The sequence below is a fragment of the Mizuhopecten yessoensis genome, unplaced genomic scaffold (assembly GCF_002113885.1).
Source record: "Mizuhopecten yessoensis strain PY_sf001 unplaced genomic scaffold, ASM211388v2 scaffold11037, whole genome shotgun sequence".
Lineage (NCBI taxonomy): Eukaryota > Metazoa > Mollusca > Bivalvia > Pectinida > Pectinidae > Mizuhopecten > Mizuhopecten yessoensis.
In genome coordinates, this window is record NW_018408847.1 from 661,656 (window position 1) to 683,488 (window position 21,833).

General features: G+C 37.9%; 2 protein-coding genes across 3 annotated transcripts in view; one reads left to right on the top strand and one right to left on the bottom strand.

The window, feature by feature from the left end:
• The window catches only part of LOC110464826, a 500,325-nt gene that overhangs the window by 417,351 nt on the left and 61,141 nt on the right, over positions 1-21,833 (bottom strand). The gene's annotated exons all lie outside the window — the stretch shown is intronic.
• On the top strand, positions 467-2,710 carry LOC110464827 (tripartite motif-containing protein 2-like). The gene has a single exon (XM_021520274.1). The coding sequence runs from the start codon at positions 1,007-1,009 to the stop codon at positions 2,594-2,596; it is 1,590 nt and encodes a 529-aa protein (XP_021375949.1). The 5' UTR covers positions 467-1,006; the 3' UTR covers positions 2,597-2,710.

A 21,833-nucleotide genomic window follows, 5' to 3' on the forward strand; every position in this document is an offset into this window, starting at 1 on the left:
TATATCTACCTACAGTACAGGTATGTCTTATTACACAATACACAGGTATATCTACCCACAGTACAGGTATGTCTTATTACCCAATACACAGATATATCTACCTACAGTACAGGTATGTCTTATTACACAATACACAGGTATATCTATCCACAGTACAGGTATGTCTTATTACCCAATACACAGGTATATCTATATATTAGCTACCTACAGTACAGGTATGTCTTCTTACACAATACACATGTATATCTACCTACAGTACAGGTATGTGTTATTACACAATACACAGGTATATCTACCCACAGTACAGGTATGTATTTTTACAGACTACACAGGTATATTTAACTTAGGTAGAGGTATCACATTACTGAATACACATACATTTTAGATAATACATGCCAGATTCTGTATGTCAATTCTAAGGTTTTTTAAACACAACCTCCACTGATCTGTTGGTAACCATGGCTCAACAGGGAAGTTTTTTAGTCTGCACACCTGCAGGTCTAAACAGATAGATCTACGCATTGCCGCAGTAATTGGCATATCGAGAGCAGAATTGTTGATATTACTAACTAATCAACAGGATTGTCAAATTCAGCCGAACTTTTTACTTTAATGTGTGATCAAACTTTTAAAATGTCAGCAGGAAAGTGACAGATTTATCAGCAAAGCTAGAGGGAAGTTCATCATGTGATTGTGAATTCTAGGGCTGGAGAAATATTGACAAAGTCAGTGATTATTCGAAGGTGTGGAACGGAAAACTTGGATTCGTCATCACAGTAACCCTGTGACATCAATAATCGTGAGGTACTAAGTTATTTCATATTATTTTTCACATTACTAAAAGTTTAACGAACATATATACTACTGGATGGGACATTAGAGTCAAGTTTTCATTTCTTTACAAAACAAACTCTAATTTGTGAGTATTTACCGATAATAGTATATATTTATACAAGAACAACAAACATCTTCAAGATTTCAACAAATATTTTAGATTTTTATTGAAATGGCAACCGCTATAAGCCAAATACCTCTCCGTATTAAAGGTCAAACAACATGTATACACCACAGGGGAAGACAGCTAGACTTGTATTGTGAAAAATGTCAGGAACTGGTTTGTCTAAAATGCCTCTCTTCTACTCACAAAAGCCATCCAGTTAGTGAGCTAAGTGAAATCACTCCCCAGAAAGAAACAGACATTAAAAACTTTATAGACAGAACAGAAAAAAATGACCTTGTGCAAATTGAGAAATACATAGCGTCTACTGATACTCTCCTTAAAGACAACACCAGTACTTTTGAGAAGCTGTCACAAAAGTTAAAAATGCAAACAGATCAGTTAAAACAACAGCTGGACATGCTTACAGAACAGACACTCTCCCTTTATCGCAAAATGGAAGAGGATAATACAAACCTCATAAAGAAATACAAACAGGACCTGGAGATGTACGAGAAACAACTCAAACAACAAATTCAGGAATGTAAAGCAGCTCTCCAGCGTGGTTCACACTTACAGATTTATGATACATATTGTGAGATCCATTCTCCTACACAAAGTCTCCCTGTAAAACCTGTCCTGGGTACTGCCAACTTCACACCAAACGAAAATCCTCAAGATCACCTGAAAGAAGCCTTCGGAAAGGTTATCACCTCAGGTCAAGGTCAAATTCTAACTGACCAGGATCGGTCAGTCAAAACATCACATGATCTGGGACAAACATCTTCACAACAACAACAGTCAGGAGCAAAAGTGAAGAAAGCAGTGAAAACATACAAACTACTGCCAATGACCAAGGTAGTGGAGGAGTGGGAGTCTCCATGTGGCATATATTCTATATGTTCCACCACTGATGGTCAGGTGTGGACCCAGTACAGTGACACATTAACTCTCCTGGACAGGAAGGGTAAAGTAATACAGGAGGTCAGACACAGTGCCGGGGTCAATGACATCAGTCTGTCACTCACCACACACACACTGTGGGTTTGTGATAAACAAAACAACATCATGGAGCTGGTATCAGGACGCCTGACACACAGATTCAGAACCAAGGAGTTTCCCAAGTGTATATGTGTTACAGCCAGTAACCATGTCATTGTAGGGATGGCCAAACACATCTCCAAATTTACCACAGATGGTAAAATGGTGTGTACTACAATGGCTAAAGGGACTGGGAAACCATTAGTGTGTTCACCACACAGGATCTCAGAGTGTCCTGTCACTCACACCCTGGCAGTCGTTGATTTCAGTAGTGAAAGTGATGGTGGTGATGGAAACCAACATGTTGTTGTGATGGACACTGATTTCAAGGAGCTGTTTGTATATAGAGGTGACATCCCCAGTACATATAAACCAACACCACAAACAGAAAGTGAACCATTTTACCCCTGGGGTGTGGTGTATGACAGTGTGGGGAACCTGATCATAGGGGACTATAACAACTACAGGGTCCTACTCATCAGTGGAGGTGGTGAGTTCCTCAGGGTCATACACACAGACACAGACTGTACATGGGCTGTAGGTGTAGACAGGGAGGATGTCCTGTGGGCAGTGTTTGGGTGTATCAATGTCAAACTACTACAGTACAGCAGTGTGTGACACCTGTAACCAAACAACTAGTATATCTAGTTACCATGACAGTGACATGGAAATCAGAGACAAAGGAAACGTATCACGATTACAAATCAACTACAGATTGTGTGTCATTCACAGGATTATAAATAAAATGTCTAGACTAAAGATTGTGTGACATTTTACTTATATAATCCTGTGAATGACACACAATCTGTAGTTGATTTGTAATCGTGATACGTTTCCTTTGTCTCTAATTTCCATGTCATTGCCATGGTAACTAAAAATACTAGATGTTTGGTTACATGTGTCACACACTGCTGTTCTGTAGTAGTTTGACTTGGTCATACCCAAACACTGCCCACAGTACATCCTCCCTGTCTACACCATCACAGGATTATAAGAAAAATGTTTAGACTACAGATTGTTTGACATTCTAAGGATTATAAGTAAAGTGTCTAGACTACGGATTGTGTGACATTAACAGGATTATAAGCAAAATGTCTAGACTACAGGTTGTGTGACATTGACAGGATTATAAGTAAAGTGTCTAGACTACGGATTGTGTGACATTAACAGGATTATAAGCAAAATGTCTAGACTACGGATTGTGTGACATTCTAAGGATTATAAGTAAAGTGTCTAGACTACGGATTGTGTGACATTCTAAGGATTATAAGTAAAACGTCTAGACTACAGATGGTGTGACATTCACAGTATTATAAGTAAAATGTCCAGACTACGGATTGTGTGACATTAACAGGATTATAAGTAAGATGTCTAGACGACAGATTGTGTGACAGTCACAGGATTACAAGTAAAATGGCTATACTACGGATTGTGTGACATTCAAAGGATTATAAGTAAAGTGTCTAGACTACGGATTGTGTGACATTCAAGGGATTATAAGTAAAAGGTCTAGACTACAGATTGGGTGACATTCTAAGGATTATAAGTAAAGTGTCTAGACTACGGATTGTGTGACATTAACAGGATTATAAGTAAAACGTCTAGACTACAGATTATGTGACATTCACAGCATTATAAGTAAAATGACTAGACTACAGATTGTGCGACATTCTAAGGATTATAAGTAACATGTCTAGACTACAGGTTGTGTGACATTCACAGGATTATAAGTAAAATGTTTAGACTACAGATTGTGTGAAATTCACTGGATTATAAATGTAAGTAAAATGTCTAGACTACAGATTGTGTGACATTCACAGGATTACAAGTAAAATGTCTATACTACGGATTGTGTGACATTCACAGGATTATAAGTAAAATGTCTAGACTACAGATTGTGTGACAGTCACCGGATTTTAAGTACAAGAGGCCCATGGACCTTAATGATCACCTGAGTCTTACAGTATTTTGTTGTTGTTGAAATAATGATGTCAATTAAGGAGAATAGTACATTATTTGTCATACAAAAAAAATGTATTTCACCAGTGTGAGGTCAATCAGTCAATTATCACCACCAAGTTTGAGTAAAACTAGAGAAGTGCGTAACACGTACATGAATACCCTTTGCCACAGAAAATGTATCTCACTGTTTGACAATTTTTTATAAATAGTAACGGTGACCTTGACCTAGTGAATAGTGTTTTTAAATGGCAGCCGTGGCGGCCATTAGTCAATCATTCATACAGCGTTCCTGTTAAATCAGCTCATTGGAACTTTATTTTAAGTTTGAAATAGTTTTCCAAAATGGTGGCTGTGGCGGCCATATTGGATTTCTGATGGACCTGAAAAATAACACCACTTGGTCAGGGAGATGTCAGTAACATTCCCATGAAGTATCCATGAAATCCCTTCTTCAGTATTTCAGCTTAAGTTGAAAATGTAAAATGTCAACGGACAATGGACGACATACGACAACAGATATGAAGACAGATAGCAATACAATATATTGAGGTAAAGCTCAGGTGACCTAAAAAGGGCAGAATGAGAAGTGTTAAAAGTGTTTTCCTAATAAAGGTTCAATTGACATAAAAAGGGAAAAGTAGGAAGTTTTAAAAGTGATATCCTTGAACAGATGGTCCCTAATAAAGGTTTGTTTAATATAAAAACGGCAAAATAGGAAGTTTTTAAAGTTTTTTCCTAGAACAGGTGGTCTCTAAATAACCGTTGAATTGACATAAAAAGGGCTGTAATTGGAAGTTTTAAAAGTGATCCTCTAACACAGGTGGTCTCTAAGTAGGTTTAAATATTAACCCATTCACCCCTGAAATTTCATAATGAACTATTCCATCCTTTGAATTGGAAGAGTTCAAATGTGTCTTCAGGGGTGAATGAGTTAATAAGTTTAAAAGTTTTTCTCACATTATGCAACAAAGTCCTTACTGTAGAGGATCTGGTCACTTCTGTTGTTTATGGAACTTTTTGATATTTGAGTGCCGTGTTTTAATTAAGGATTCTTTACCTGTCTTTTGCTATTTTTAACATCAAGGTCAAGTTTTCCAAAATCCGCCTTTTAGTCACCAAGATTTAAATTGATGAGCTTGAATCCTTATATGGAATTTAGGTTATGAAATTACAATAGTTGAAAAAAAAAAAAAATGCTTAGGGTGTCCTTGAACGACAAGATCTTGAATATCATAAGCCCTAGCTTATAAACTTGGATTAAATAGTCATTTACGAAAATCTTTGTATTCATTTAAACCTGAAATCTGATTCAATCATAAAAATATAGAAAAACAAGCTCACTGAAATAAAATGTTTTAATGCTTTAATTGAATTTGGTTACAGGTTCATTCATGGGAAAACAAAATTCATGTCACAAGGAAGTTTGTATGCTACTCAGGAAATGTTGGGCAGACTAAGAAAACGATCCTGGATTACTAAGGCAGCTTATTTTATTAAATCTCCAGTACAATTACACATGCAAGAAAAAGTGTACGATGTATTTACATCTGTAGGAAATCTATACGTCTCAAGGCCAAGAAAAATCAATAAATTTTGAAAAGAAATTTGTTTCACTTACATCGTTTTTTTATTCCATTTTGATTAAGTCTCTGACAAGATTGAGGAAACGGCTCCTTTAGTGGAACAGGTTTTATTTATTTATGAGGTTGTAAATAACATTTCTAAACAAAAATTTCATTACACATTTGTACATAGAGTCATTCTACAAAATGTTATTGGATTATGTCCGGGCGCCTTCTTCATCCGGAACGATTCAGTAAACGTTTAGAATAGCGATCCCGGTTGTGATTTTTCACTACTCTACAGGATATCTATCATTTACAGTTTATAAAACCAAACATATATAAGGATGTAGATATACAAGCTTTTATATTGTTCTTAATGCATCAAATGTGTTTTTAAAATGTTGAAGCTTATATGTATATAAACCAGGTTTAAATGGACACTAACTACTAGTCAAGCCTCAATGGACTAGTTAGCAGCATTCACTTGAACAGTGTGTATATATATGTACGTCAGGGACAATCATGATCAGTAGGGGTTTCATATAGGAACATCGACCGTATACATGACCAGGGCCTGATCACCCGTATACATGACCAGGGCCTGATCGACCGTATACATGACCAGGGCCTGATCGACCGTATACATGACCAGGGCCTGATCGACCATATACATGACCAGGGCCTGATCGACCGTATACATGACCAGGGCCTGATCGACCATATACATGACCAGGGCCTGATCGACCGTATACATGACCAGGGCCTGATCGGTCAATGGTGAGAGTGATTGGTCACATGTTAGCTAACCACTGTTTGATTGGCTTAGAGAATTCCCGATAGCTAGGGCCACCAGTCTCATAAAGTTCTATATTTTGGGTTTACCACCACCACCCCAGCCACCTACCTGTAAATATAAACGACAGCATTTTACTTAAGATAGTAAATGTATATGAGCTTATTGTACGATATCAGATCATGATATCAGGTTTAATTTGAAACAACAAATAATTGGGCAATCTCAGTTGATACATATGTAGTATAGTTGATACATATATAGTATAGTTGATACATATGAAGTATAGTTGATACATATGTAGTATAGTTGATACATATGTAGTATAGTTGATACATATATAGTATAGCTGATACATATGTAGTAAAGTTGATACATATGTAGTATAGTTGATACATTTATAGTATAGTTGATACATATATAGTATAGTTGATAGTCAGACTGGAGCAATGTAACCAAAGAGTTACAGCCAGTCAGACTGGAGCAATGTATCCAAAGAGTTACAGCCAGTCAGACTGGAGCACTGCCTGGAGCAGCTGTATCCAAAGAGTTACAGCCTGTCAGACTGGAGCAATGTAACCAAAGAGTTACAGCCAGTCAGACTGGAGCACTGCCTGGAGCAGCTGTATCCAAAGAGTTACAGCCTGTCAGACTGGAGCAATGTAACCAAAAGTTACAGTCAGTCAGACTGGAGCAATGTAGCCAAAGAGTTACAGCCAGTCAGACTGGAGCAATGTGACCAAAGAGTTACAGCCAGTCAGACTGGAGCAATGACTGGAGCAATGTAACCAAAGAGTTACAGTCAGTCAGATTGGAGCAATGTAGCCAAAGAGTTACAGCCAGTCAGACTGGGGGGATGTAACCAAAGAGTTACAGCCAGTCAGACTGGAGCACTGACTGGAGCAGCTGTATCCAAAGAGTTACAGCCTGTCAGACTGGAGCAATGTAACCAAAGAGTTACAGTCAGTCAGACTGGAGCAATGTAGCCAAAGAGTTACAGCCAGTGAGACTGGAGCAATGTAACCAAAAGTTACAGTCAGTCAGACTGGAGCAAATGACTGGAGCAATGTAACCAAATAGGTACAGCCAGTCAGACTGGAGTACTTACTGGAGCAATGTAGCCAAAGAGTTACAGCCTGTCAGACTGGAGCAACGTAACCAAAGAGTTACAGCAAGTCAGACTGGAGCACTGGCTGGAGCAGCTGTATCCAAAGCGTTACAGACTGTCAGACTGGAGCAATGTCGCAAAAGAGTTACAGCCAGCCAGACTGGAGCACTGACTGGAGCAATGTAACCAAAGAGTTACAGCCAGTCAGACTGGAGCACTTACTGGAGCAATGTAGCCAAAGAATTACAGCCTGTCAGACTGGAGCAATGTAACCAAAGAGTTACAGCCAGCCAGACTGGAGCAATGTAGCCAAAGAGTTACAGCCAGTCAGACTGGAGCAATGTAACCAAAGAGTTACAGCCAGTCAGACTGGAGCACTGACTGGAGCAATGTAGCCAAAGAGTTACAGCCTGTCAGACTGGAGCAATGTAACCAAAGAGTTACAGCCAGTCAGACCGGAGCAATGTAGCCAAAGAGTTACAGCCAGTAAGACTGGAGCAATGTAACCAAAGAGTTACAGCAAGTCAGACTGGAGCACTGACTGGAGCAATGTAGCCAAAGAGGTACAGCCAGTCAGACTGGAGCAATGTAACCAAATAGTTAAAGCCAGTCAGACTGGAGCAATGTAACCAAAGAGTAACAGCCAGTCAGACTGGAGCAATGTAACCAAAGAGTTACAGCCAGTCAGACTGGAGCAATGTAGCCAAAGAGTTACTGCCTGTCCGGGTAAACCGTAAGATTATATAAACATATAAGACGCTATTCCTCTTCGAGTCTGGCTTGCAATGCACCTGTAGAACTAGATAAGGTGGAAACGGCTCCACCACTACTGTCACTGAGTTTGACCCAGAAATGCCATTTTTTTTATGTTTTCGAATTGAATGTCAATGTATTTTTTTTGTATGATGGATATATCAATTATGTGTTATGTTGGTTGACTTTTCTATCCATGTTTTAGATATAGGATAGTAATTAAATGTTGTACATTAACTATTTAGTTGTTATTTGTTCTATTTAAACATATAATTTGTGTGTATGAAACATACAATTGTTGACAATTTGAAGCGGTGTGGAAGGAAAACTTAAAAAAAACAAATGTTTTACAATTTGAAAAAAAAACAAGTTTTCGATGAAAATATATTTAAAACATAAAACAATCAATATAAAAGTAGAAAATCTGGGGATTAATTTAATAAACAAGCATACTGAGTATTGCTGAAGCAATACATGTCCCCTACCGGCCCCCGCAATCTATTAAGATGCAACAGTGACCTCAACCTAGATCCGAGGACCTTGAAACTTGAACTTGTCCAATATATTGAAATTTTTTACAATAATGTGAAGTTTGACTAAAATCCATGAAAGAATGAGGCACTAGAGTGCTGACAAAGATTTTCTAAAATAGTAATAGTGACCTTGTCTTGCCCCGATTACCTTGAAACTCGAACTTGTCGAAGATATTTTAATATTTTAATTCTTTATGACTGTGTGAAGTTTGATTAAAAACCAAGAAAGAATGAAGACGCTAGAGTGCTGACAAAGTTTTTCTATTTATAGTAATAGTGACCTTGACCTTGATCCGATGACCTTGAAACTCGAACTTGTCGAAGATATTTTAATTCTTTATGACTGTGTGAAGTTTGATTAAAAACCAAGAAAGAATGAAGACGCTAGAGTGCTGACAAAGTTTTTCTATTTATAGTAATAATGACCTTGACCTTGATCCGATGACCTTGAAACTCGGACTTGTTGAAGATATTTTAATTCTTTACATGTGTGTAAAGTTAGATAAAAATCCATGAAAGAATGAAGGCTCTAGAGTGCTGACAAACCTCTTCGGACAGACGGACAGACGGACAGACAGACAGACAGACGGACGGACGGACAGACAGACGGAGGGGAAAACTATAGTCCCCCCGGTTTCACCGGTAGGGGACTAATAAAGATTAAATAGTTTTAAGGTAGGGTTTGAAATAAAATGAAAATATTTTACAGGAAAGAAGGTTTGTTATAATTGTTTCTTTGGAAATCCAGAGTGACATTTCATAGGTTATGGTATCTGGTGCTGGGGGCAATGTCATATGCACGAAAATGTTTGTCTCCTGTGTGTGAGACAGTCAGTGTCAGACAAATGTTTGTTCTTCTGGTATGTCAGAATCAGGCAAACATTTCACTCCTGCAAGTGTGTGACAGAAAAGTCAGTGTCAGAAAGATATTTGCTGCCTGTGTGTAAAACAAGACAGTCAGTGTCAGAGAAATGTTTGCCTTCTATGTGCGAGACAGAGAAGTCAGTGTCAGAAAAATGTTTGCCTTATGTCAGGCAACGTTCCAAGTTTATTGCAGTTCCAGACTGTTTGTTTTCTCCTGCAGTTTTGTGTCTAAATTCAAACGGTGTACAAGTTTATTACAAAGGAAAATTTATGATCTCCAAAATGCCGATTCAGATATGGGGGAAAATTTGTCTTTATTTGCTACACTTATCACAGGGTTTAAACAGCGCCACAACCTACTGCCTCTAGGCATGCAATGGTTAGGAGATGGATGTGTTCCTTAATCATGACATTTCTTCCGCTCAGTGTTCGTAATAGCCGTCGCTTTATTAAATACTGCATCTCTTCTCAGTTAAGTTTTCCTTGCCTGGTCCCCAAGGACTCTTCTCACTAGCAGCCCGGATTTGTTAAGTTTACAATGCACCAGGTTCCCCTATCCACCTATAGCAAAGAATCTTTAGTCTGACTATTGTGGTATTTCACTACATCAACGAGTTCTGAAAGGTCAATTTGGCTGAAAGTACACACACTGTGCAGGTGTATCCATGCTGTAACCATTAGACAGGTGTATCCATGCTGTAACCATTAGACAGATGTGTCCACGCTGTAAACATTAGACAGGTGTGTCAATATTATAAACATTAGACAGGTGTGTCAATGCTGTAAACATTAGACAGGTGTATCCATGCTGTAACCATTAGACAGATGTGTCCACGGTGTATACATTAGACAGGTGTATCCATGCTGTAACCATTAGACAGGTGTATCCATGATGTAACCATTAGACAGATGTTTCCATGCTGTAAACATTAGACAGGTGTGTCAATATTGTAAACATTAGACAGGTGTGTCAATGTTGTAAACATTAGACAGGTGTATCCATGCTGTAACCATTAGACAGATGTGTCCACACTGTAAACATTAGATAGGTGTGTCAATATTGTAAACATTAGACAGGTGTGTCAATTCGGTAAACATTAGACAGGTGTATCCATGCTGTAAACATTAGACAGATGTGTCCACGGTGTATACATTAGACAGGTGTGTCAATATTGTAAACATTAGACAGGTTTGTCAATGCTGTAAACATTAGACAAGTGTATCCATGCTGTAAACATTAGACAAGTGTATCCATGCTGTAAACATTAGACAGATGTGTTCATGCTATAAACATTAGACAAGTGTATCCATGCTGTAAACATTAGACAAGTGTATCCATGCTGTAAACATTAGACAAGTGTATCCATGCTGTAAACATTAGACAGGTGTGTTCACACTGTAAACATTAGACAGGTGTGTCAATGCTGTAAACATTAAATAGGTGTGTCGACACTGTAAACATTAGACATGTGTGTTTACAATGTAAACATTAGACAGGTGTGTCCATGATGTAAACATTAGACAGGTGTATCCATGCTGTACACATTAGACTGATGTGTTCATGCTGTAAACATTAGAAAGATGTGTCAATTTTGTAAACATTAGACAGGTGTGTCCATGCTGTAAACATGATATAGGTGTGTCCACACTGTAAACATTAGACAGGTGTGTTCACAATGTAAACATTAGACAGGTGTGTCCATGCTGTAAACATTAGACAGGTGTATCCATGCTGTACACATTAGAAAGATGTGTCAATATTGTAAACATTAGATAGGTGTGTCACTGCTGTAAACATTAGACAAGTGTGCCAATGCTGTAAACAGACAGATGTGTTCATGCTGTTAACATTAGACAGGTTTGTCAATGCTGTAAACATTAGACAGATGTGTTCATGCTGTAAACATAAGACAGGTGTGTCAATGCTGTAAACATTAGACAGGTGTATCCACACTGTAAACATTAGACAGGTGTGTCCACACTGTAAACATTAGGCAGGTGTGTCCATGCTGTAAACATTAGACAGGTGTGTCAATTTTGTAAACATTAGACAGGTGTGTCCATGCTGTAAACATTAGACAGGTGTCAATGCTGTAAACATAAGACAGGTGTCAATGCTGTAAACATTAGACAGGTGTGTATACACTGTAAACATTAGACAGGTGTGTCCACACTGTAAACATGAGACAGGTGTGTATACACTGTAAACATGAGACAGGTGTGTATACACTGTAAACATTAGACAGGTGTGTATACACTGTAAACATAAGACAGGTGTGTCCACACTGTAAACATTAGACAGGTATGTAAACACTGTAAACATTAGACAGATGTGCCCACACTGTAACCATTAGACAGGTGTGTAAACACTGTAAACATTAGACAGGTGTGTCCACACTGAAAACATTAGACAGGTGTCAATGCTGTAAACATAAGACAGGTGTGGCCATGCTGTAAACATTAGACTCATGTGATCACATTGTAAACATTAAACAGGTGTGGCCACGCTGTAAACATTAGACAGGTGTCAATACTGTAAACATGAGACAGGTATGTCAATGATGTAAACATAACAGTTGTGTCAATGCTGTTAATTTTAGACAGGTGTGTCCATGGTGTAAACATTAGACAGGTGTGTCCACACTGTAAACATAAGACAGGTGTGTGTACACTGTAAACATTAGGTGTCCATGATGTAAACATTAGACAGATGTGTATACACTGTAAACTCCATGCTGTAACCATTAGACAGATGTGTCCACGCTGTAAACATTAGACATGTGTGTATACACTGTAAACATTACACAGGTGTGTCCACACTGTTAACATTAGACAGGTGTATCCACACTGTAAACTTTAGACAGGTGTGTCAATGTTGTAAACATTAGACAGGTGTGTCCACACTGTAAACATTAGACAGGTGTGTAAACAATGAAAACATGAGACAGGTGTGTCCACACTGTTAACATTAGACAGGTGTGTATACACTGTAAACATTAGACAGATGTGTCCACACTGTAAACATTAGACAGGTGTGTATACAATGTAAACATTAGATAGGTGTGTATACACTGTAAACATTATACAGGTGTGAATACACTGTAAACATTAGACAGGTGTATCCACACTGTAAACATTAGACAGGTGTGTCCACACTGTAAACATAAGACAGGTGTGTCCACACTGTAAACATTAGACAGGTATGTATACACTGTAAACATTAGACAGGTGTGTCCACGCTGTAAACATTAGACAGGTGTGTCCACACTGTAAACATAAGACAGGTGTGTATACACTGTAAACATTAGACAGGTGTGTCCACGCTGTAAACATTAGACAGGTGTGTCCACACTGTAAACACACTGTAAACATTAGACAGATGTGTCCACACTGTAAACATTAGACAGGTGTGTTCACACTGTAAACATACGACAGGTGTGTATACACTGTAAACATTAGACAGGTGTGTGCACACTGTAAACATTAGACAGGTGTGTCCACACTCTAAACATTAGACAGGTATGTCCACACTGTAAACATTAGACAGGTGTGTCCACCCTGTAAACATTAGACAGGTGTGTAAACAATGAAAACATGAGACAGGTGTGTCCACACTGTTAACATTAGACAGGAGTGTATACACTGTAAACATTAGACAGGTGTGTCCACACTGTAAACATAAGACAGGTGTGTCCACACTGTAAACATTAGACAGGTATGTATACACTGTAAACATTAGACAGGTGTGTCCACGCTGTAAACATTAGACAGGTGTGTCCACACTGTAAACACACTGTAAACATTAGACAGATGTGTCCACACTGTAAACATTAGACAGGTGTGTCCACACTGTAAACATGAGACAGGTGTGTATACACTGTAAACATTAGACAGATGTGTCCGCACTGTAAACATTAGACAGGTGTGTCCACACTGTAAACACACTGTAAACATTAGACAGATGTGTCCACACTGTAAACATTAGACAGGTGTGTACACACTGTAAACATTAGACAGGTGTATCCACACTGTAAACATTAGACAGGTGTGTCCACACTCTAAACATTAGACAGGTATGTCCACACTGTAAACATTAGACAGGTGTGTCCACCCTGTAAACATTAGACAGGTGTGTAAACAATGAAAACATGAGACAGGTGTGTCCACACTGTTAACATTAGACAGGTGTGTATACACTGTAAACATTAGACAGGTGTGAATACACTGTAAACATTAGACAGGTATCTCCACACTGTAAACATTAGACAGGTGTGAATACACTGTAAACATTAGACAGATGTGTCCACACTGTAAACATTCGACAGGTGTGTCCACACTGTAATCATTAGACAGGTGTGTTCACACTGAAAACATAAGACAGGTGTGTATACACTGTAAACATGAGACAGGTGTGAATACACTGTAAACATGAGACAGGTGTGTATACACTGTAAACATTATACAGGTGTGAATACACTGTAAACATTAGACACGTGTGTATACACTGTAAACATTATACAGGTGTGAATACACTGTAAACATGAGACAGGTGTGTCCACACTGTAAACATTAGACAGGTGTGTCCACACTGTAAACATTAGACAGGTGTGTTCACACTGTAAACATAAGACAGGTGTGTATACACTGTAAACATTAGACAGGTGTGTATACACTGTAAACATAAGACAGGTGTGTCCACACTGTAAACATTAGACAGGTATGTAAACACTGTAAACATTAGACAGATGTGCCCACACTGTAACCATTAGACAGGTGTGTAAACACTGTAAACATTAGACAGGTGTGTCCACACTGAAAACATTAGACAGGTGTCAATGCTGTAAACATAAGACAGGTGTGGCCATGCTGTAAACATTAGACTCATGTGATCACATTGTAAACATTAAACAGGTGTGGCCACGCTGTAAACATTAGACAGGTGTCAATACTGTAAACATGAGACAGGTATGTCAATGATGTAAACATAACAGTTGTGTCAATGCTGTTAATTTTAGACAGGTGTGTCCATGGTGTAAACATTAGACAGGTGTGTCCACACTGTAAACATAAGACAGGTGTGTATACACTGTAAACATTAGACAGGTGTGTCCACACTAAACATTAGATAGGCATGTCCACACTGTAAACATTAGACAGGTGTGTCCACACTGTAAACTTTAGACAGGTGTGTATACACTGGTGTGTCCACACTGTAAAGATTAGACAGGTGTGTACACACTGTAAACATTAGTCAGGTGTGTCCACACTGCAAACATTAGACAGGCGTGAATACACTGTAAACATTAGATAGGTGTGTATACACTGTAAACATTAGACTTGTGTGTATACACTGTAAACATGAGACAGGTGTGTCCACACTAAACATGAGATAGGCATGTCCACACTGTAAACATTAGACTTGTGTGTATACACTGTAAACATTAGATAGGCGTGTATACACTGTAAACATGAGACAGGTGTGTCCACACTTTAAACATTAGACAGGTGAGTAAAAACTGTAAACATTAGACAGGGATCTCCACACTGTAAACATTAGTCAGGTGTGTCCACACTGCAAACATTAGACAGGCGTGAATACACTGTAAACACTAGACAGGTGTGTATACAATGTAAACATTAGATAGGCGTGTATACACTGTAAACATTAGACAGGTGTGAATACACTGTAAACATTAGACAGGTGTGTATACAATGTTAACATTAGATAGGTGTGTATACACTGTAAATACATTTATTCACAGATGCATCCATTTTGTTAAATCTAGTCATGTACAGGATAACGTTCAGTCTTTTCATATTACAGTAGCCATCTACTGTGCTAACACAAGTTGATATCCTCCGGTTGAAATTGCTACAGAAGTAAGTAACAGCTAAACATATTTCACTATTTCTTTAATACGATAGAATACTGACTAAATTAATTTAAGAGAAAGTCTGGCAGTAGATCTGTTCTCCAGTATAAGGTAGTTAGATAATCAGATCTACAAGCCTGACATTACCCGGTCTATACTTACTGGGTCTCTATATACACCTGACAGTGGACTGTAGCTCTAGTGAATCTAACTCTTACCAACATTGATTTGGAATAAAAGTTCTAAATCGTATTTGTTTAATAGAATTTCAAACATAAGGAGGAAGCAATACTCAAATTGGTTTAAAGCTTCAGTGTGACCTTGACACCATCTTCAGCTGCTCAAGGTCTGTGAAACCCTTCAGCTATATGGCCCTGAGCATGCATGTGATAAAAATCCTGTATGAAGATGAACAACGACAATCTTAAAAGAGTTGTAATGTTACGGAGAGGGTATAAACGATGTCGTCCGTATTGTAATATAATCACATAGGTTAATCAACGTCCTCTCGGATCCAATTTTGACAAAAATGTAAATATGCCACAAAAATAAATGTCATTCCCAATTGAAAGCAATAAAATCAACCTGTATTACAAATAACAGCCTTAAAGAAAGACGAGGAAAATAGGAGACGAAATTTGTCATAAATACTGTGTTAGAATCATGACTTAATTTTCCAGCATTCAATGAAACTATCTGACTAATCACGATTCTGACAAGCTCATCAGCGACGGAACACCGTTGAAGGCGATATTTAAAACTCTACAATACTTAAAGCATGAAAAACAGGTTTAACAAATTATTTTTATACATGTCTTGTAATCTGAGCTTTGTGGTATCAAATTCATGATTTCACATGTTTGCATTTTGAAACTAATATATAACCGAGATTCATTGCATTTTTTTTAGGCCCATGAACTGAACACTCGGAAAAGAAAAAAAAATCCAATTTCCTCGGATATTTATTTTTCAATTTGGAAACTGATGAATTACACAAAGCCAGATATATAGCAGATAATTTTTAAAGTGATTAAACAATTCAATAATACATGCATTTTTACAATTTTGACATCTAAAATTTTCTTAGTCCTGACAATAATTTTCCCAAGGAGACTGCATGTTTCTAAAATTACCCCGTTCAGTCCCTGTCTGACATTTTACTACAACTATAGCCCTCCACCACTGGGTTGTGGGTTCAAGACCATTGTAGGGCAGTCGCCAGGTACACTGTACTGGCCGTTGGTCGGTGTTTTTTCTCCGGGAACCACACAGCTTTCCTCCACCATCAAAATGAAACCTGGCACATCCTTAAATGACCATAGCTGATAATAGGAAATAACACACAAACAAACCAAAACCTGTGGTAAAATATTTGTTAACTCTTGGTGTTAACGCTGTAGCCATGGTAACCGTTAGTAACAGGAACACTTGGATGTTTTACAGTACAGAAGACGTAAACTCTATAGCAACGGTAACCGTTGGTAAACAGGGACACAGTTTTACTGTACAGAAGACTTTAACTCTGTAACCATGGTAACCATTAATAAAAAGGGACACAGTTTAACTGTACAGAAGACGTTAACTCTGTAACCATGGTAACCATTAATAAACAGGGACACAGTTTTACTGTGGAGAAGACATTAACTCTGTAACCATGGTAACCAATAATAAACAGGGACACAGTTTTACTGTACAGAAGACGTTAACTCTATCACCATGGTTACAATTAGTAAACAGGGACACAGTTTTACTGTACAGAAGACGTTAAGTATGTAACCATGGTAACCATTAATAAACAGGGACACTGTTTTACTGTACAGAAGCTTAAGACGTTAAGTATGTAACCATGGTAACCATTAATAAACAGGGACACTGTTTTACTGTACAGAAGACGTTAACTCTATCACCATGGTTACCATTAATAAACAGGATCACAGTTTCACTGTACAGAAGACGTTAAGTATGTAACCGTGGTAACCATTAATAAACAGGATCACAGTTTAACTGTACAGAAGACGTTAAGTATGTAACCATGGTTACCATTAATAAACAGGGACACAGTTTCACTGTACAGAAGACGTTAAGTATGTAACCATGGTAACCATTAATAAACAGGGACACTGTTTTACTGTACAGAAGACGTTAACTCTATCACCATGGTTACTATTAATAAACAGGGAAACAGTTTCACTGTACAGAAGACGTTAACTCTATAGCCATGGTAACCGTTAATAAACAGGGACACAGTTTTACTGTACAGAAGACGTTAACTCTATCACCATGGTTACTATTAATAAACAGGGACACTGTTTTACTGTACAGAAGACGTAAACTCTGTAGCCATGGTTACCATTAATAAACAGGGACACAGTTTCACTGTACAGAAGATGTTAAGTATGTAACCATGGTAACCATTAATAAACAGGGACACTGTTTTACTGTACAGAAGACGTTAACTCTATCACCATGGTTACCATTAGTAAACAGGGACACAGTTTTACTGTACAGAAGACGTTAAGTATGTAACGTAACCATGGTAACCATTAATAAACAGGGACACTGTTTTACTGTACAGAAGACGTAAACTCTGTAGCCACGGTAACCGTTAGTAAACAGGGACACAGTTTTACTGTATAGAAGACATAAACTCTATAGCCATGGTTACTGTAAGTAAACAGGGACACTTGGATGTTTTACTGTACAGAAGACTTCCCTACAAGGTTATGGCCAATGTATCAGTTCGGTAGTATCAATATTTTATCAGACAATGACAGCCCAGCACTTTAATTCCTTAAGATTTGGTATAGTGCAAGGCCTTAAGATCATCTATGTGTGTAAACTTTCCTATGTAGAGATTTGTCCAATATCAGCTAAACTAACAACTGCATACATAACACGGGGCTATATTTAAACTTGAGATATTTTGCCTAATCTCTACAAGGTATTGTTATAGATCATGTTTAAATATTTCAAACACATTATCAATTAATTGTTTTTATACATTTTTAAAAGGAACATCACATATAAATTATAATGTTTACTGTTTTAAAGAATAATCGTCCTTTAATAAGTTTCATAGTCTGTTTGACACAATGGATTATAAAGCAAAAATCACAACTCTATACAACTGTTTCAAATTCTAACAACGATACTAACTTGTTAGAAAATTGAAACTTCAAAAGGTTGATCATGATTTGCAGGAAATTTTAACAAATTTACCAAATATGTTTGAAAAGACAATCATCTCAAACTATGAGGTTCCTTCTTTTGAGCCATATGCTACCAATCCCCTGGGTCTCAGCATTTTATTTGAACAAGCAAGAATAATCCGACCCTAGGGATGCTTCCACCTGAATGCTTCCACCAGTATAACACCCTAAACACCACGAACACCATACATGCATTGCTGACTGTATCGTCCCAGAGTTGTTAAGCTTTCTGCCTCTTGGACGACTTGGTAAAACTGAGAATTAACAGCCAGCTTCTGATCCCAGCCTCAAGTGGCTGTGGAGACGGAATCATCAAAGCTGGGTACTCAGCATTCCGCGAGGCTTAGCGTTAAACACTGAAGTCGAGAGTTAGAAAATCGCGTAATTACGCGATCAGTCAATCGATTGAGACCAATAACTATTTTGTGGTACGCCAGCCAAACACTTAGAATTCTGTCAGATCAAAAACCTTTCCCACAGTCACAAACATCAATAAATCATAACGGGTGTGAAAGTTAGACATAATTTGTATGTATCGGTAAACGAGTCACAAACGTCAATAAATCTTATCAGGTGTGAAAGTTAGTCAAAAATTGTATGTATCGGTAAATGAGTCACAAACATTAATAAATTATATCGGGTGTGAAAGTTAGTCAAAAATTGTATGTATCGGTAAATGAGTCACAAACATTAATAAATTATATTGGTGTGAAAATGAGACGTTACTTGTATGTAAACAATGTACAAGCTATTGTACAATATTGTAAAACATATTGTAGTTTGTATATAGCATGCATGTCATCAAGAGATATCAGGAGATAGATATAGCTGACTCACAGTGTATATGTATGATATAGAGATATCAGGAGATAGCTGACTCACAGTGTATGATAAAGAGATATCAGGAGATAGCTGGCTCACAGTGTATACGTATGATATAGAGATATCAGGAGATAGCTGACTCACAGTGTATGATATAGAGATATCAGGAGATAGCTGGCTCACAGTGTATGATATAGAGATATCAGGAGATAGCTGGCTCACAGTGTATGATATAGAGATATCAGGAGATAGCTGGCTCACAGTGTATGATATAGAGATATCAGGAGATAGCTGGCTCACAGTGTATGATATAGAGATATCAGGAGATAGCTGGCTCACAGTGTATGATATAGAGATATCAGGAGATAGCTGGCTCACAGTGTATGATATAGAGATATCAGGAGATAGCTGGCTCACAGTGTATGATATAGAGATATCAGGAGATAGCTGGCTCACAGTGTATGATATAGAGATATCAGGAGATAGCTGGCTCACAGTGTATGATATAGAGATATCAGGAGATAGCTGGCTCACAGTGTATGATATAGAGATATCAGGAGATAGCTGGCTCACAGTGTATGATATAGAGATATCAGGAGATAGCTGGCTCACAGTGTATGATATAGAGATATCAGGAGATAGCTGGCTCACAGTGTATGATATAGAGATATCAGGAGATAGCTGGCTCACAGTGTATGATATAGAGATATCAGGAGATAGCTGGCTCACAGTGTATGATATAGAGATATCAGGAGATAGCTGGCTCACAGTGTATGATATAGAGATATCAGGAGATAGCTGGCTCACAGTGTATGATATAGAGATATCAGGAGATAGCTGGCTCACAGTGTATGATATAGAGATATCAGGAGATAGCTGGCTCACAGTGTATGATATAGAGATATCAGGAGATAGCTGGCTCACAGTGTATGATATAGAGATATCAGGAGATAGCTGGCTCACAGTGTATGATATAGAGATATCAGGAGATAGCTGGCTCACAGTGTATGATATAGAGATATCAGGAGATAGCTGGCTCACAGTGTATGATATAGAGATATCAGGAGATAGCTGGCTCACAGTGTATGATATAGAGATATCAGGAGATAGCTGGCTCACAGTGTATGATATAGAGATATCAGGAGATAGCTGGCTCACAGTGTATGATATAGAGATATCAGGAGATAGCTGGCTCACAGTGTATGATATAGAGATATCAGGAGATAGCTGGCTCACAGTGTATGATATAGAGATATCAGGAGATAGCTGGCTCACAGTGTATGATATAGAGATATCAGGAGATAGCTGGCTCACAGTGTATGATATAGAGATATCAGGAGATAGCTGGCTCACAGTGTATGATAAAGAGATATCAGGAGATAGCTGGCTCACAGTGTATAGGTATGATATAGAGATATCAGGAGATAGCTGGCTCACAGTGTATACATATGATATAGAGATATCAGGAGATAGCTGACTCACAGTGTATACGTATGATATAGAGATATCAGGAGATAGCTGACTCACAGTATATGATATAGAGATATCAGGAGATAGCTGGCTCACAGTATATGATATAGAGATATTGAGAGATATAGTCTGTATCACGGTATTAGAGCACTAGCTGTTACACCAGTTGTCATACAGAGATTGGTTTAAGACAGAATAGCATCTAATTTATTTACTTGTAACATCTAATTTATTTATGTTTCTATTTGTTGGAATGAAAATATAGAGATATTGTGAGATTAAGAGATTGGTCTGTTTCATGGTATCATCACATATCACATGGAGATTATGATATGAGAGAAATAACACAATTTATATGCCTGCAGTATCTAAACCTTTTATACATCTCTTCAATTTGTTGAAATGAGAATACAGAGGTATTGGGAGATTAAAGGGACATCACGTGAAAAGCCATATTTTTTTTAATGAATGTATGTATTGTATGCACTTCCACTTATGTTACCTCGCTATCCTTATATTCATAGTCCGTTCCAAATGTCCAGTTTGACCACTTGAATTGTTCGGGAAAGCCCTGCTAAAAATAGCGCCGATAACGTCACCTTACTAGGCAGTAAACACGAGCGGTCCCGGCGAGATGAAACGGTTTCCAGAGGGGCCCCCAGAGAGGGCCGTTAGGCAACGGCAACTTCTTACCGCACTATGAAACCAAGTAATATGATTTCTAAGCCCGTATTAAAACTTATTGAACAGTAGTTATTCATCATCAGAAGTTAATTGCACACTTGCCAATATTCAGAATTTATATTTATTTAGCTTTAAACATTTTTGTTGCCAATAAAATTGAACAAGGAATGGGGCACACGTTTTTACAATTTATCACAGCCTTCTGTCAACAATGATATT

What these genes read in the sequence shown, in the direction of transcription:
- LOC110464827 (XM_021520274.1), top strand. Translation starts at nt 1,007, where the DNA reads ATGGCAACCGCTATAAGCCAAATACCTCTCCGTATTAAAGGTCAAACA.